Source organism: Rattus rattus, chromosome 5, assembly GCF_011064425.1.
Source record: "Rattus rattus isolate New Zealand chromosome 5, Rrattus_CSIRO_v1, whole genome shotgun sequence".
NCBI classification, from domain to species: Eukaryota; Metazoa; Chordata; class Mammalia; order Rodentia; family Muridae; genus Rattus; species Rattus rattus.
Window position 1 is genome coordinate 98,572,058 of NC_046158.1, and position 15,588 is coordinate 98,587,645.

The 15,588-nt window shown below is 42.0% G+C and overlaps 1 protein-coding gene across 1 annotated transcript in view; it reads left to right on the forward strand.

The window, feature by feature from the left end:
- The window catches only part of Ganc (glucosidase alpha, neutral C), a 50,116-nt gene extending 34,528 nt beyond the window's left edge, over positions 1-15,588 (forward strand). The window contains exons 16-24 of the mRNA XM_032904005.1: positions 1,236-1,337; positions 3,168-3,411; positions 4,991-5,059; positions 7,053-7,125; positions 8,621-8,695; positions 12,027-12,140; positions 13,265-13,377; positions 14,219-14,322; positions 15,379-15,588. Of these exons, the coding sequence (XP_032759896.1) occupies positions 1,236-1,337; positions 3,168-3,411; positions 4,991-5,059; positions 7,053-7,125; positions 8,621-8,695; positions 12,027-12,140; positions 13,265-13,377; positions 14,219-14,322; positions 15,379-15,488 (1,004 nt within the window). The 3' untranslated portion in view covers positions 15,489-15,588. The remainder of the gene's footprint in view (positions 1-1,235; positions 1,338-3,167; positions 3,412-4,990; positions 5,060-7,052; positions 7,126-8,620; positions 8,696-12,026; positions 12,141-13,264; positions 13,378-14,218; positions 14,323-15,378) is intronic.

Genomic DNA, 15,588 nt, shown 5'->3' on the forward strand with positions numbered 1-15,588 from the left:
GTTGGGTTTAAAAGTATACACTACTATTGCCTGGTTTTCATGACCTTTCTGGATGAGAGTATCACCATTATTTCAAAATCACTGTGTGGATACATCCATAGCTTAGTTGATGTCGAGGAAAAATTACTAGAGTGCAGTTTTTAAAAATCCCTTGAAAATATTTTTTCTGCCTATAGGACAGCCCAACATTTCTACAGAAGATTAAAACAAAAATATCTACCGAAACAGTTTTGGTAAAAGATAGAGCAAAAAAAGACTCCAGAATCTCTAGATGTAGTGAAATAAGATTGTGTCCCCTCTTACCTCTCTTTCCTAATATAGAAACTGTCATCATAACTCTTACCAACTACCATGTGAACTGGAACTTTGGCTTTAGCATGTGACTTCTAGACTCAAATCTCTTCAGTAACTCTATAACTAGGAAAGGTTATGGACCAAATGTTTACCATAGCTTCCTAATCTATAAAATAGAGCTAATCATAGTGTTTGCCTCATAGAATTGTTGTGATGACCAAGTGGGACAAGAGACCCAGAGTATTTAGTTGTTTTTGGTTTGGTTTGGTTTGTGTGGTGGTTTGAATATGCTTGGCCTATAGGGCATAGTACTGTTAGGCGGTGTGGCCTTGTTGGAGGAAGTGTGTCATTGTGGGGGTGGGCTTTGAAGCTCCACCCAGTGCAGAATAGTTAGTTTTCCCCTGGCTACAGTCAGATTAAGATGCAGTGCCATGCCTGCCTGGATGCCGCCATGCCCCTGCCTTGATGATAATGGACTGAGCCTCTGAAACTGTAAGCCAGCCCCAATTAAATGTTGTTCCTTATAAGAGTTACCCCGCTCGTGGTGTCTCTTCACGGCAATGAAAACCCTAAGATGGTTTGGGGTTTGGGTTGTTTTTCTTTTTTTTTACTTGTTTGTGTGTTGACACAAGGTTTCTCTCTGTAGCCTTGGCTGTCCTGGGGTCTTGCTCTGTAGACCAGGCTGGCATCAAACTCGCAGAGTTCTGCCTCCTGAATGCTGTGATTAAAGGCATGCACCACCACTGCCCATTGTTTATGGATATTAATATCTTTTTCTCATAGAAAATTGATACCTTTTGCAGAAATATCAGAATCTGTTTAAGGTGAAAAATCTGTTTCCTTTTTTGTTATTTTTGTATTTTACAAATATGGAATCTAAATGAAATGAAATGTATTGGGTGATTTGTGTGTGTTTTAATGCCTTGTTATGGGTGATCTAGGTGCAGTGTGGACGGGAGACAACACAGCAGAATGGAGCTATCTGAAAATCTCCATCCCTATGTTACTCACCCTCAGTGTCTCAGGGATCGCCTTCTGTGGAGGTAAGCTGGTTGTTGTCCCGAGGTGTCGACCAGGAGGGAGTGAGAAGTGAGGGTTCTCAATGCTGCTGGCCTGTTGGGCAAGGATGAATGCAGGGAAGAAACTGGGAAGAGAGCATACGTGTCACTTTAAAACTTACTGCACACTCTGTGTCGTGGCATACACCTTTAATCCAGCCTTCTAAAGGCAGAGATAAGAGCGTCTCTACCAGTTTGAGGCCAGCCTGGTCTGCATAGAAAGCTCCAGGACAGCTGGTTTACATAGCAAGACCCTGTTTGTTTGGGTTTTTTGTTTTGTTTTAAACCTTACATGTGTCTTGTCTGAATTGAGGACATAAAGTCAGGTGGAGGATGTCTTGTTCCCTTAGCACTGCCTCTGGAGACACAGTAACTGAGTGTTTCAGAAGCATGAGAGCATTGTAAGCAACTTAGCAAAGCAAAGCCAAGCTCGCTCAGCAGAGTGCTAGCTAGCCTAGCATGCTCGAGGCCTGGGGTTTGATAGGCAGCAGGGTAGCCAAGGGGATAAGATGATCAGCCTTAGAGAAATATTTTGTTGTCAGCAGATGTAAGATTCTGTAACATAATTTAACTTTTTTTTTTCTTTAAGATGTGCTCAGTTGCTCCAGGGCTTGCCTAGCTCACAAGAAACCCTCAGTTTGATCCCTAGCCCCACATAAAAACATGCACAGTTGCACATACCTGTGATCCTGACTGGGATGCAGAGATAGAAAGGCCAAAGGTTCGAGGTTGTCCTAAGCCACTAGCTCCTCTGAGGTCGGGCTGGGCTGTATAAGACCATCTAAAAAGGATGGGACATGGAGATGGCTCAGAGAGCACAGTGCTCACTACATAGACATGAGGACTTATGTTCTGAACCCCAGCACCCTGTAAAAGAGCCAGATGCAGTGGTGCATGCCTGTGATCCCAGAGCTGGGGAAGCTGAGACAGGAGGATCCCTGTTGCTTGCTAACAAGCCAATTTAGACAATCAATCCACTTCAGGTTCAATGAGAGAACTTGTCTCAAAAAATAGAGACTGACTGAGAAAGACATTGAAGTCAGGTTGTGGCCTCCACATGCCTTCTCACACATGAACACACATACATAAGCACATATACATGCATACACACACACACACAAAAGATGTGTTCTTAGAAAAGATAGGTCTAGTTAAAATGCATAGCTGATGGCTTGCCTTTCCTTGTCCTGAGGATTTAATGCTAATAAACGTTACCAATATGAAGGTGCTCAGAATATACTGCCTCCAGTTCTAGCTACAGGTCTGTTTGATTTTTATCTTCTACAAGAATAAAAACAAGTTAATAACACTTTTTTTGATATGTGTGTCCTTATGACATTGGTCCACAGGCAAGAAATACATGTCCTGCCCCCAGAGTGAGCATGAACTTCTACCTAAACCCCCAGAGCTGTTGATTTGCTTCTCTGTGGTTGATATTATTTTAGCTTTTCTTTTCAAAAGAAATAAATTACCAGTCACCTTTCCTTCAATACACAGATAAACCCCTTACCAGGGAGACTGCAGTTTCTGAGTAATGAAGGAAGAACACACAGGACAACTGCTCTTACAGAAAAGCCTGTGGCCTTTTGAAAAAAAAAAAAAAAAAAAAAAAAAAAAAGAAGGAAAGAAATCACAGAGCATTCTGCCAGATCACTGGCTGGTGTTCAGGGTTCAGACTCCCCTATTTGAGGCCATAGGTTTGCCTGTCGAGTTTAGTATGCACATAGAGTGACTCCTCTCTTTTTCAAGGCCTCATTTTACCGTATCACATTATTGATTTTGTGTGGTTTCTTCATCTGGCCTTTGTCTAACCAGCTGATGTGGGCGGCTTCATTGGCAATCCTGAAGCAGAGCTGCTAGTGCGCTGGTACCAGGCTGCAGCTTACCAGCCCTTCTTCCGAGGCCATGCTACCATGAACACCAAGCGGCGAGAACCCTGGCTGTTTGGGGCAGAATACACTCAGCTGATCCGGGAAGCCATCAGAGAGCGCTACAGCCTCCTGCCCTATCTGTATTCTCTGTTCTACCATGCACACGTGTCTTCTCAGCCTGTCATGAGGTAAAAGGAACACCCTTTATTAGGGGCTCCAGCAACCAGCCAACAGATCCCCTCAGAATGAGGGTCTGGAAAGGGAGAACAAAAGCCATGTGTTTAGTCAAATTTCAGTCAACTTCACTTCCTGTTGTGGTGCTGGCTGTTGAAAACAGAGAAGCTACTGACTAGATCCCCTACTTCTCATGATTACAGTATTGGTATTTGTTGAGAGATGGAAGTATTATGAAGGACAAGGAGATTTTCTAGGTTAGAGAAAAACATCCACAGAATTCTGTGTCAGCATTTCCTAAACTCACTTGAGACCAGAAGTTTCCTGGTAATTCTGGTCATCAGCTAGGGTTAGAGACACCTACCTTGTTACCATTCTGTAGAAACAGATTACATTGTTGCAAAGATTGGTAAATACATAAAAAGTTTCATTTATTACAAAATATTGGGCTGGAGAGTTGGCTCAGCTGGTAAACACTTGTTGCTCTTGCAGAGGACCTGGGTTCAATTCTCAGCACCCATGTGGTACCTCACATCTACATTTGACTCCAGTCCTGGGGGAATCCAATGCCCTCTTCTGACATCCACAAGTACCAGACATGCATATGGTATACATACATACCATACATGCATGCAAAACACTCATACACCTAAAATAATTTTAAAACTCTAGAGAATTAGTTTCAAATTAAAAAAATAAATTTCTTGATGCTGAAGAGAGGATTCAGCAGTTTAAAATGCTTACTGCTCTTGGAAAGGACTTAAATTTGGCTCCCAGCACCCATGTCCAGCTGGAACTCCAGCCCTAAGGGCTCCAGTGCCCTCTTCTGGCCTCTGTAAGCAATTGTACCCAAATGGTATGTATGTATGTATGTATGTATGTATGTATGTATGTATGTATGTATGTATGTATGTATGTATGTGTATACACACACACACACACACACTTAAATAAACCATTCTCATAAAATTAAAGGATGGTTCAAAGCACTAAGTCGCTATCTAGGCACAGAGAGTGACAGTTTTGTTTTTATGAACCTAAATGCCTCCTCAATGAGTTGTATGAAACAATAACTATTTTTAAATCTTGGCAATTTCTCAGCCTTCCCCAAAGTGTTACCTGCTTGAAAGCAAGGAAAATTAGTTTCTTTCCTCTAAGTAAATGATATATGAAAGTCAGTGGCTGCAAGAAGTGGTACAGAATTATCATTATAATAAAGTATGATTTTTTTTTTGCAAACATTTACTTCACAGCAGAAACGTTATACATTTGGACTTGCCTTCGTTCTTGCCTGCAAGAGTGGTAGGTAGTTAGTACTCAATAGTCAGATAGGAGTGTGGCACACAAGAGGAGTCTGAATATCCCATTAGGACATTCAAGTTGATAGAAACTCTTTCACATAATAAATGTAAAGTAACCATAGCAACTGCTCATAAACTCTTTGGTCATATGAGAAAGAATCTTGGCTCTTTGGTATTTTCCAATTCCTTTTGGAGAGGTATAACATTAAAAACATAAAAATCTAATAAAACATTTAATACCAAGAATAATGAAACAATATTTTTAAATGCAAATTCTGTTTCCTTTTCCCAGGCCCCTGTGGGTCGAATTTCCTGATGACTTAGAGACTTTTGCTGTGGAAGATGAATACATGCTAGGTAAGTATTCATAGGTTAATTATAGTTGTGATAAATTCTGTAACTATGTTTTTTATTATATTTTCTAGTGAAAATCCCCTAAGCCCAAGAAAGACAGCTAATAAAATAAAAGAGATTCCATCACCAATATTTTTATTTTGAGTCAAGGTCTCATTTGCCCAGGCTAGCCTGGAACTTACTCTATATCTAAGGATGAGGTGGGCATCTCATCCCAGCTGCTGGGATCACAGGTATGCCTCATCGCGTCTGATGCTGGGAACTGAACTCAGAGCAGCATGCATGCTCGACACTCACTCTAACTACTAAGCTCCACCCTGCCCTCCTTCACCAAGGCTTTAGTGTAATAGTGAGACTGTAGCACTATTCTGTTGTAATGTAGCCCCTAGCAGACTGTTCCTACTAATAACAAGAAACCCATTGTATTGTGAATGTAATCTGAGAGTTTTATTTTGGGACCCACAACTCTAAAGCCTGACAAGATTGCTACAGGGAAGGTAAGTATAAGAAAGTAGACCTCGTTTATATAAAACACAATTATAGTAAAATGCGGGATTGCAATAATAGACCTTGTTTTTGGTTTGTTGTCTTTTTTTTTTTTTTTAAACCCAAGACAGGGCTTTGTAGCCCAGGTTATCCTTGGACTTGTAATCCTCTTCATCCAGATTTCTGAAACTTCAGGCATATGCTACAATTCCTAGCTAGGCTTCTTTAAGAGGATCAACCGTGAAGTCTAAAACATGGAATTTTATTGTATTAGGATTCAAGCCCAAGAAGCAAGACTAGATATTGGGACCCAAAGAGTCAATTCCATTCTAAGTAGTGGAAACCTCGAAATGTAACTAATGATGGTGATAAGAATATCAGGAACAAGAACCCCTGGAGATATCATGGAGGGCATGCTCTTGTATAACATGCACAGGCTCTGGGCTCAATCCCCGGCACATGTGGCTTCAGCTTAATTGTCACTGCCGTGGAAAAACATCTTTCATCAGTCCTTGCTTCCAGTACCTTAGTTCTATCCTCCCCATTCAAAGCCCGTCCCACCTCTTAGGTAATTTTTCTTTTGCTTTGTACTTTTACCTCTTTCAGAATTCTCTTCAAAACCCTAATTCACTTGTAATTTCTTTTTAATACCTGTCCTCTTCACTTACCACAAACTCTCATGTTACTCGTGTAAATATCCCCAGAACCTAGCTTGGTACTCGGTAAATAAATCTTTATTGGCTAAAAGAAACAATCCGAGATAGACATTGTGGTCCATGCCTATAATTCAACACTCATGAGTTCAAGGTGCCTGTTACGTAGTGAGTGAGACCCTGGAAACAAACCTTTAGAATGAATTCATGCATAAATGCACTTTATACATGTATAACGCCAGTACGAAAGCAAAGTAACATCCAGACTATCCTTAAGAGAGGCACAGACTGCAATGGTAAGGGCCTGAGAGCTACACAGACCAGACTTCCTCATCACTTCACAGCTCACTCTAACCAGAGACATTCCTAGTAAATGATGACGCCCTGGGGAGGGTGTGGTGCTTCCTAATGGTGGGCATCCCAGTACTTACGTAGAAAACGAAACTGTGGAACTGAGCATGGTGGCCCAAGCCTGTAACCCTGGAGTTTGAAAGGCTGAGGTGGGAGAATCATCCCAAAGCCAGCCGGGGATGCAGAATGAGTTCCAGGTCACTCTTGGCTACACAGCAAGACCTTGTCTCAAAAAACAAGAACCAAAGCAAATGAACACATGAGACTGTGATAGACAAGGCCTCTGCCCCACAATCCTGAACCACAAGTGGGTTTGATTCGTTACCTTTCTGAGCCATGCCCTTGACCTCCCAGTGCTTCTGTCTGGTGGGTTAGTTGTTCAACTCACCATCATCTCCGCCTTACAGAGGACCACAGTCTGGTGCTCACCAGAGTGTTCAACAAAGGGGAAGGAGCCCTTCGGGTTTCCTATAACGATACTCAGCTGCACCTCCTCTGCTTTTCAGGCAGTGCTTTATTGGTTCATCCAGTTACAGCACCACAGACCACCGTGATTGATGTCTTCCTGCCAGGGTCAAATGAGGTGAGAGCAGTGGCAGACACAAGTCTGCTGTCTCCTAGCTCCCGTGCCTGCTTTCCTCTTGGGAAAGAAATTGCTTCAGCATGCAGTTGTGAATTTGCCTCGTACACTGTTTTGCACAGTCATGACGCTGTTCTCAGAGGTTGACAAACTTATGTAGGGAAGGTGGAGAAGAGGAATGGGTGACAACCTGAGGGATGTTTTTATTTTCACACTTTGACATGTGTCCTTATGGAGATGGGGTGCTTCGAGGTAGAGGATTTATCCCACCTAGTTACTTTGTGGGATGCCTTTTGGTAATTTACCAACTAATTTGGTAATTTACCTCCTTTGCGAGGGCCCCCAAAGGAGAGTTTAGACACTGTCTTCAATTCTCATAATCATCCCCAAAATCAATGCTGTAGGTAGGAGTAATCAATCAATGCTGTAGGAAGGAGTAATCGCTTCCGTGGATTTCCTCCAAGTCTGTCTCTTCTCTGATGCTCTTCTCTCCTGTCAGTAATGATCGAGATGCTGTCCTGTGTTTTGTTGTGTTTTTACTTTTTTCTCTTATGGTTACAAGCATTAAGTCAGTTTATTTATAGCATGTGCATGATGGGGAAGTCTCATGTACCACAGCATGCATGTAGAGGTCAGAGAATGGTTTTGTGGAGTCAGTTCTCCCACTCCACCTTTGTGTGGGTTCTGGGGAACAAATTCAAGTATCTAGTCCTTACTGTCACTTGTTGAGGCATCTCATCAACTCAAGCGTGAAGGTTTTGGAAGTCAGCAGACTGTAGGCACCATGAAGGCATGTTCTCATCTTCCCCTCATGGACAGTTCTTTACTGCTGTGCATATCTAGCACCTAGCACAGCAGTAGATTGTTCAGCAACTAACTTTTGAATGTATAGGAAGACATGGAATGGTCTTTAGTTCGTCAGTTATACCCCTTTGCTAACTTCCTCCTCCCCTCTTCTTCGTTTTGAGATAGGCTGTCATGTATCTCAGGCTGGCCTTGAAACTTAGGGTAAACGTGAACTTCTGATCCTCCCACTTCGTATACCACCACGCCTGATTTATTATATGCTGAGGACTCAACACTAGGCTTCATGCATGCTTTGGGATTTTCTTAAAGGAAGAATATGTGGGGGATCAAGTTCAAGGTCTACCTGGACTACACAGTGAGTTCAAGGACAGCCTGGGTAACTTAGTAAGATTCCATGTAAAATAATAGAGGGCAAGAGATCCACTTCAGTGGTAAAGCACTTCCTTAGGATGTGTGAGTACTTAGGTTCAATTTCCAGTAACATATACGTGTGTGTCTGTATACATGCGCCGCAGGAAAACACACACACACACACACACACACACACACACACACACACACACGGGGCATGGGGTGTGGTTTTCATAACTTGTCCCACAAATTTTAATTATATTTACTTAAACTTCTTTTTATTCCTTCCTTCTGAGAGAGATTGCCCACTCTCTCTTCAATACAGTTGGTTTCATTTTAGGTCTGGTACAACTCTAAGACATTTGCATATTGGAAAGGAGGATGTACTGTGAAGGTTCCAGTAACCTTGGATACTGTAAGTTATTTTCAGAGTATTATTTTTATCTATTTAGCTGTGTTAGTCTACTCAGAATACATCCTGGGAGGCAAAGACAACAGAAATTTATCTTTTTATACTTCTGAAGGAATAAGACCTATATCAAAATGCCGGCTGACTCAGGTCCTCCTGAACTATTTCTTCCTGGCGTGTAGGACGGGATGGAGAGAGTAAGGAAATAGTATTCTTGTAAATGGGGCTGAAGACATGGCTCCGTGGTTAAGAGCACTGTTGCTCTTGCAGAAGACCTAGCTTTGGCTCCTAGCACCCATCATATCAGGAGTAATCTTTATGAGCTTGTCTCCAGATAAGACTCACTTCAGTGGTTGGGGCTTCAACATATGAATGGGGAGACACAAACATTCTGTTTATAATTATTTTTCTAAAAAGTGAACCAAGAGTGTAAGTGTTTGATATAACAACTCATGCTGTATATATAGAGAAAATAAATTATAATAATACTCACCTTAGGCTGTGCTTGGGAGAGGATGTGGGAAGCCATGGAGAAAGACTGCTAAAGGATACAGGTTTCTTTTAGAGGTATTTTTGGAGTTTTAAATTTGATTGTGGCAATAGTTACTTACATGCCTTAATGTACTGAAGTGGTTTGATTATATACTCTAATTATAAATTTTGAAGCATATGAATATACCAATAAAGCCATTAAGATACGTGAAGAGTTTAAAAATCCATATACCCTGACTCTTGGCATGAAATATTGAGGATAAACAGCTCTTTCCTGTATATACACTTTTATCTAAGAACAGTGAGAAGAAAAAGAGTGTGCACAGGGCTGGAGAGATGGCTTAGTGGTTAAGAGCACTGACTGCTCTTCCAGAGGTTCTGAGTTCAAATCCCAGCAACCACATGGTGGCTCACAGCCATCTATAATGAGATCTGATGCCCTCTTCTGGTGTGTCTGAAGACAGCTACAGTGTACTTATATATAAGAAATAAATCTTTAAAAAAAAAAAAAAAGAGTGTGCACCACAATGCTGAATAAATTGTCAAAAAAAGTGAAAGGTGCATCTCTAGGCCTCTGGGCAAGAGAATGCGTCAGTTATGAAATTAGAGTCAAGGTGACCATCCTGGCTGAATCATAAGCATGACCGTAGGCCCTGCAGAACGAAATTAATAGATTAGTGGTGTTGTTTTACAAATTATCATCAATGGTTTCATTATAAAGAATCTGGTTCCAGACATCAACTTTCAGATCAGAAAGAGACCTAAGTAATCTTCTACCCTATCCCTTTGTCTTAGTCACTACTCTGTTGTTGTGACCAAGGCAATTCTTACAAAAGAAAGTGTTTGATTATCATCATGGCAGAGAGCATGGCGACATGCGGTATGGTGCTGAGAAGGAGCTGAGAGCTGCAGCCTGGTCTGCAAGCAAAGACACTGGACCTGGTGGGGCCTTTGAAACCTCACAGCCCACATATTTCCTCCCCACACCCCACTCATTCTAATCCTTCAAACAGTGCCACTTCCTGGTGACCAAACATTAAAATATATAAGTCTATGGGGGCCATTCTTATCCATTTGCACATGAAGAAACTGACAGAGAAGTTAATTCGTTTTTGTCCAGAATCACCACTGGGTTGTGGCAGAACTATGACAAGTCCCTCCCACCTCCTGCAAGTTTTCTGAATCTGTAGCCAATTCCACTGTAACTTACTGTCTTGTTCTTTAAAAATAAGGGAGAGAGAGAGAGAGAGAGAGAGAGAGAGAGAGAGAGAGAGAGAGAGCTACTTTTCCTTTTTGCTGCCTGTGAATGGGGGGCAGGGAAGCATATCTTGAGCACCCCGAGTTCTCTCTCTGAAAATCACACATGTTCTCACCCTTTTCTTCTTACTAACACTTGACTCAGAGAAAAGCACACACACTTACATGATCTGGGTAGCTCCTTACCAGAGGCAAGAAACCTACCTACCAAGCTCTCCTGCCAAGAACCACTCCAAAAAACTGATTGATATGAACCATGGCCACAGCCATGTTGAAGTTCCTTTGATGCTTTCAGTATCAGAAGCAGCTTTTGAGTCACAGAATTGAGTCCATCATCCTGTTGACTGAGACAAGCAGAGAAACAAATGTGCAGATGCTAGGAGAAACCAACAGAAGTTGTCTCTACACAGACACAGACACATTTGGTTACACAAGTCCCATCACGCCCATTTACATAAACAGAAAAATCCACTCTTTAGCAGGTCTCTAGAGTAACATGCTTGCTATTTTATTAACAAGGACGTTAAAGGTCTAAAATGGAATGTCCTTTCTGGTTAAGTTGAAAATGAGCCTTTAGGGGTAACCCTGGGCCTCTAACAAGATGAGTAGAATAAAATCCATTGTTTCAGTGAAAAAGTGGCAAGGACCATGTGCTGGTTAGATTGTCAACTTGACGTAAACTTGAGTCCGCTGAGGAAGTACTTCCGTCAGACTGGCTGGTAGGCATGTTTGTGTGGCATTTCCTTGGTTGATGCAGGGGGGCCCAGCTCACTGTGGGCACTATCACCCCAGGGCAAGTGGTGCTGGGAGGCACAGGGACCTTAGCTGAGTATGGGCCTGGAAGCAAGCCAATTAGCAGGGTTTCTCAGTGGTCTCTGCTTCAGTTCCTGTCTCTGAGTTCCTGCGTTGACTTCCCTCGATGAGGAACTATAACATGTAAGATGGTATAAACCTTTTCTCCCCCAAATTGCTTCCTGTCAGTGTTTTATCACAGCGACAGAACCCAAGACAGATAGGCAGAGATAATAAATTGAGAAATGTAGCTAATTGCACCAATATTTTAAAATGTGGGTGAATTGGGACCTGCAAGTTAGCTCAGTGCTTATTAGGCAAGCTTGCCAACCTCTGTTCAATTCTCAAAACCCACATAAAGGTAGAACAAGAAAACTGACTTCACAAAGTTGTGTTCTGACCGTCATACACATGCTATGACATGCATGTGCCATATACACACACATACACACAAACCTATTATAAAAACACAAAAATAAGTATGAATAAGTAAACAATTATTGGAGGGCTTTATTAAATGTTAAATACTGACCAAGAGATGGACTTTGGTCAGGACCATTCTCTGGAATTTCCCAGCTGGAATAGCCAAATAATTTTTCATGGACCGTTTTTCAGTTGGTCCATTTTCTTTTAATCCCACAGTCCCCATGCTTGCCACTCCTCTGCACACAGATATTCTTTGCTTGAGTTTATATCTGTAAAGAGTGTGGATCTCATATAGTGAAATACTTAAAAATTCTACTTGGAACGTTCTCTCTATGGGTATGTCCTTCCTGAGAATGCTGCTGTGTTACAGATCCCAGTGTTTCAACGAGGTGGAAGTGTGGTACCAGTAAAGACTACTGTGGGGAAGTCCACCGGCTGGATGGCTGACTCCCCATATGGGCTCCGAGTTGCCCTAAGCACTCAGGTATTTGGAAAGCCAGTCACTGTTTTCCAATTCTATCTCTTTACACTGGTAGCCTCTTGAGGGTAAGAAAAAGTAATAAATCTCATATGAAACAACGTATCTGGGGCTGAGTCACTTCTGAATTACTGTGAAGTCTGCACTTCCTGGCATTGTTCTTAGGAACTCTGAAATCCAGGAATGATGCAAACATGCTTCTGGGGGTGCAATACCCTCCTCTCAGTTTGGCTTGGATTGCTACTGGAAAATATTTATTATGCAGTCCGTCCCTGCAGGCTGGTCCTGAAACTTGGTCTCCTACTGAAGAGGGCTATTGAAAAAGTGTCTTAACTATTCTGGGTATACCCAAACTCACTCAGTGACTTCTATTCTCCTTGGGCAGCTCAAATGACTAAACCTCCCTGAGTATGACCTGGGAGTGTTGAGAGTCTTTTGAGCCAAGTGAAGCTTGCCATTGTACACCTCTCATTTACCTCAATGACTTACAGAACCAAAAACATATTCTCGTTATAGTTACACTTACTTATATTAATATTGTAAAATAAGTAAGCTCTAACTTTCTTTTCCATGTATTTTATTGAAGCTTGTTTTCTTCAGACAAACTATGATCTAGGATCCATGAGGGATCCCAGAATGAATGCAATAAGCTAGAGACCCAGCCGACAGCCAACCGTGTGAGTAACTAGCCTGCCGTGCGCAGGGCTATAGCGTTGGCTGCAAAAGTGTCCTCCCACCTTGAGTATGAAGGGCATCTAGAGACAGTTGACTTCATCTATTACATAGTGATTTTTCAACTTCAATGCTAATCTGTGAACGTTCTTGACACATTCTGGGATAGTATAGTCATAGATCTCATTACAGACTATATTTCATATTTCAGTGTCCTTCAACAAAGTCTTACTCTGGGTGCCCCTCTTATGTAGTCATCCTGTTCATATTATTTTATGGTCTACTCAAGAGTGATTGGACATTGAATATGTCAGGAACTTATGTGTAACTTTGTTCAAATGCTCAGCCTTTCAGATTTTTCACAGATTTTCAGATGTTACTCTTTCCCTTTAGAAGATAACACTTTTTCTTTTATAAAACTATTGCCATCAGCAGATCCTCTGTAATTTGCTCCACAGGGTTCTGCTGTGGGAGAGCTGTATCTCGATGACGGCCATTCATTCCAGTACCTTCACCAGAACCAGTTCTTACACCGCAAGTTCTTATTCTGCTCCAGTGTTCTGACCAACAGGTGAGGGCAGCTGTGAGCTTCGACTCTTCTTAGATTATGCTGCCCTCTTAGCATCTTCAAGTAAATGGATAGCTCATGTTTTTAGTTTAGGGGCTTAAGAAATGGCCTTTGGGTTAAAGATCCCTGGTTGCTCTTGAAGAGGACCCAGGTTCAGTTCCCAGCACCCATGTGGTCTGTAACTCAGCTGCAGGAGATCTGACCCTCCTCTTCTGGCCTCCAACGGCATGTGGTGCACTTATATACACACAGCCAATTTTATATTCCTAAAATAAAAGCAATAAAAGTTATTTAAGATATTATTTAAATAATGAATGGTAAAGGACATTAGATTTTTCTTTTTTTTTTTTTTTTTTTCTTTTCTGTTTTTCGGAGCTGGGGACCGAACCCAGGGCCTTGCGCTTGCTAGGCAAGCGCCCTACCACTGAGCTAAATCCCCAAACCCGACATTAGATTTTTCAATCACTCCCCATGAGAGCTCCTTTTTTGCCTTTATCTTCTTTGCCCCCCAAATAAAACTATTCAGTGTAAGTACTCCTTAATACCTTCATTCCTCCAGGTACCAGTTAATTATATATCTGGTTTCTTTCAGCTTGATTGTAATGTCCAAACCACACTGTATCCTTTGTGCTCTTCACACAGTTTAGGGAGATTGATGTGGCCCTGACCACCAGTGCTTGGCACAGAGAATCCCTTGTTTTCCACCTCTTTGTCCTACTGAATATGGCTCCTATATGGACCATGACTCCATAGAAACAAGAGCTCTCAGGGCAGAGATATTGACCTGGAGACCATTTAAAGCCCCGTCCCTCCCTTTTTCCTAATACCATCTGTATCCTTCCAGGTGTGCTGATGAGAAGGGTCATTACCCCAGCAAGTGCATCGTGGAGCAGATCTTGGTCTTAGGCCTTAAGAAGAAGCCATCTTCTGTGACTACCCACTCCTCTGGTAAGCAAACAGCTCCTTACGGCAGCATTTGTGCTGGAAACACAGAGGTATCTGCAGTGAAGAGATGGTTTGTTCCCTAACTGTCATGCTGTACCAAGCTCAGGCCATCTCTGCCCTTTCTAGATTTTCTAGTCTCTAGAGCAGCAGGTCTCCACCTTTGAGACAGAAATGGCCCTTCCACAGGGGTCGCAGGTCAGATATTTACATTAGAATTCATAACAGTAGCAAAGTTACAGTTATGAAGAAGCAATGAAGTGATTTTATAGTCAAGGGTCACTGCAACGTGAAAAGCTGTATTAAAAGGTCACAGCATTAAGAAGGTTGGCAATCACTGCTCTAGACTTAGCAGGCTAATCTGCTTCTCTTCCTGAGTTGCTCTTTCTCCCACAGTTAATATTTACTAAGAGAAACTGTTGGAGGCCTCCAATAGTATTCTAGGTGTTTCCTTTTTAAAAGATTTATTTATTTATATGTACACTGTAGCTGTCTTCAGACACACCAGCGGACATTGGATCCCATTGGTTGTGAGCCACCATGTGATTGCTGGGAATTGAACTCAGGACCTCTGGAAGAACAGACAGTGCCCTTAACCACTGAAACATCTCTGCAGCCCTCTGGGTGTTTCTCAGTGTGTAATAGATTACAGTCATCGTCAGCCCTGGAAACAGAATAAAATTCTACTTTGAAGAATTTCACGTACTGCATTTCTTTTTTTTTTTAGTTCTTTTTTTTCGGAGCTAGGAACCGAACCCAGGGCCTTGCGCTTCCTAGGTAAGCGCTCTACCACTGAGCTAAATCCCCAGCCCCACACGTACTGCATTTCTTAGATAAATCAATTGGTCCTGATAATATCTTTCCAACTAGGGTTATATTCAAAACAATGAGACTTTCCCGTTTTAAAAATTCACAAAGTTCATGAATAACAATGTTTCCAGATTTTCCCAAGTGAAAAATAACACTGTTTGAGAACATCAGTTAACATCAGATTTGAAGGGAAAAAAAGATTTTTTTCTCCTGGTTTCTCACAAACTGTCTTTTTCTCATCTTGCTGTTTAGATGGTAAAGTTCAGCCTGCGGCTTTTGCGTACTGTGCCAAGACATGTGCCCTGAGTCTGAAGAAGCTGTGTCTGAGTGTTGGTGATGACTGGGAGGTCCATGTCAGCTGACGAGCAGGTGCCCTGGTAGAGTACGGGAAGCCACCCGACCACTCTGCCTTCTTAGCCTCCTGAGAGACGTGCTGCCATCTAATTTGCTTCCCTGGGGAAA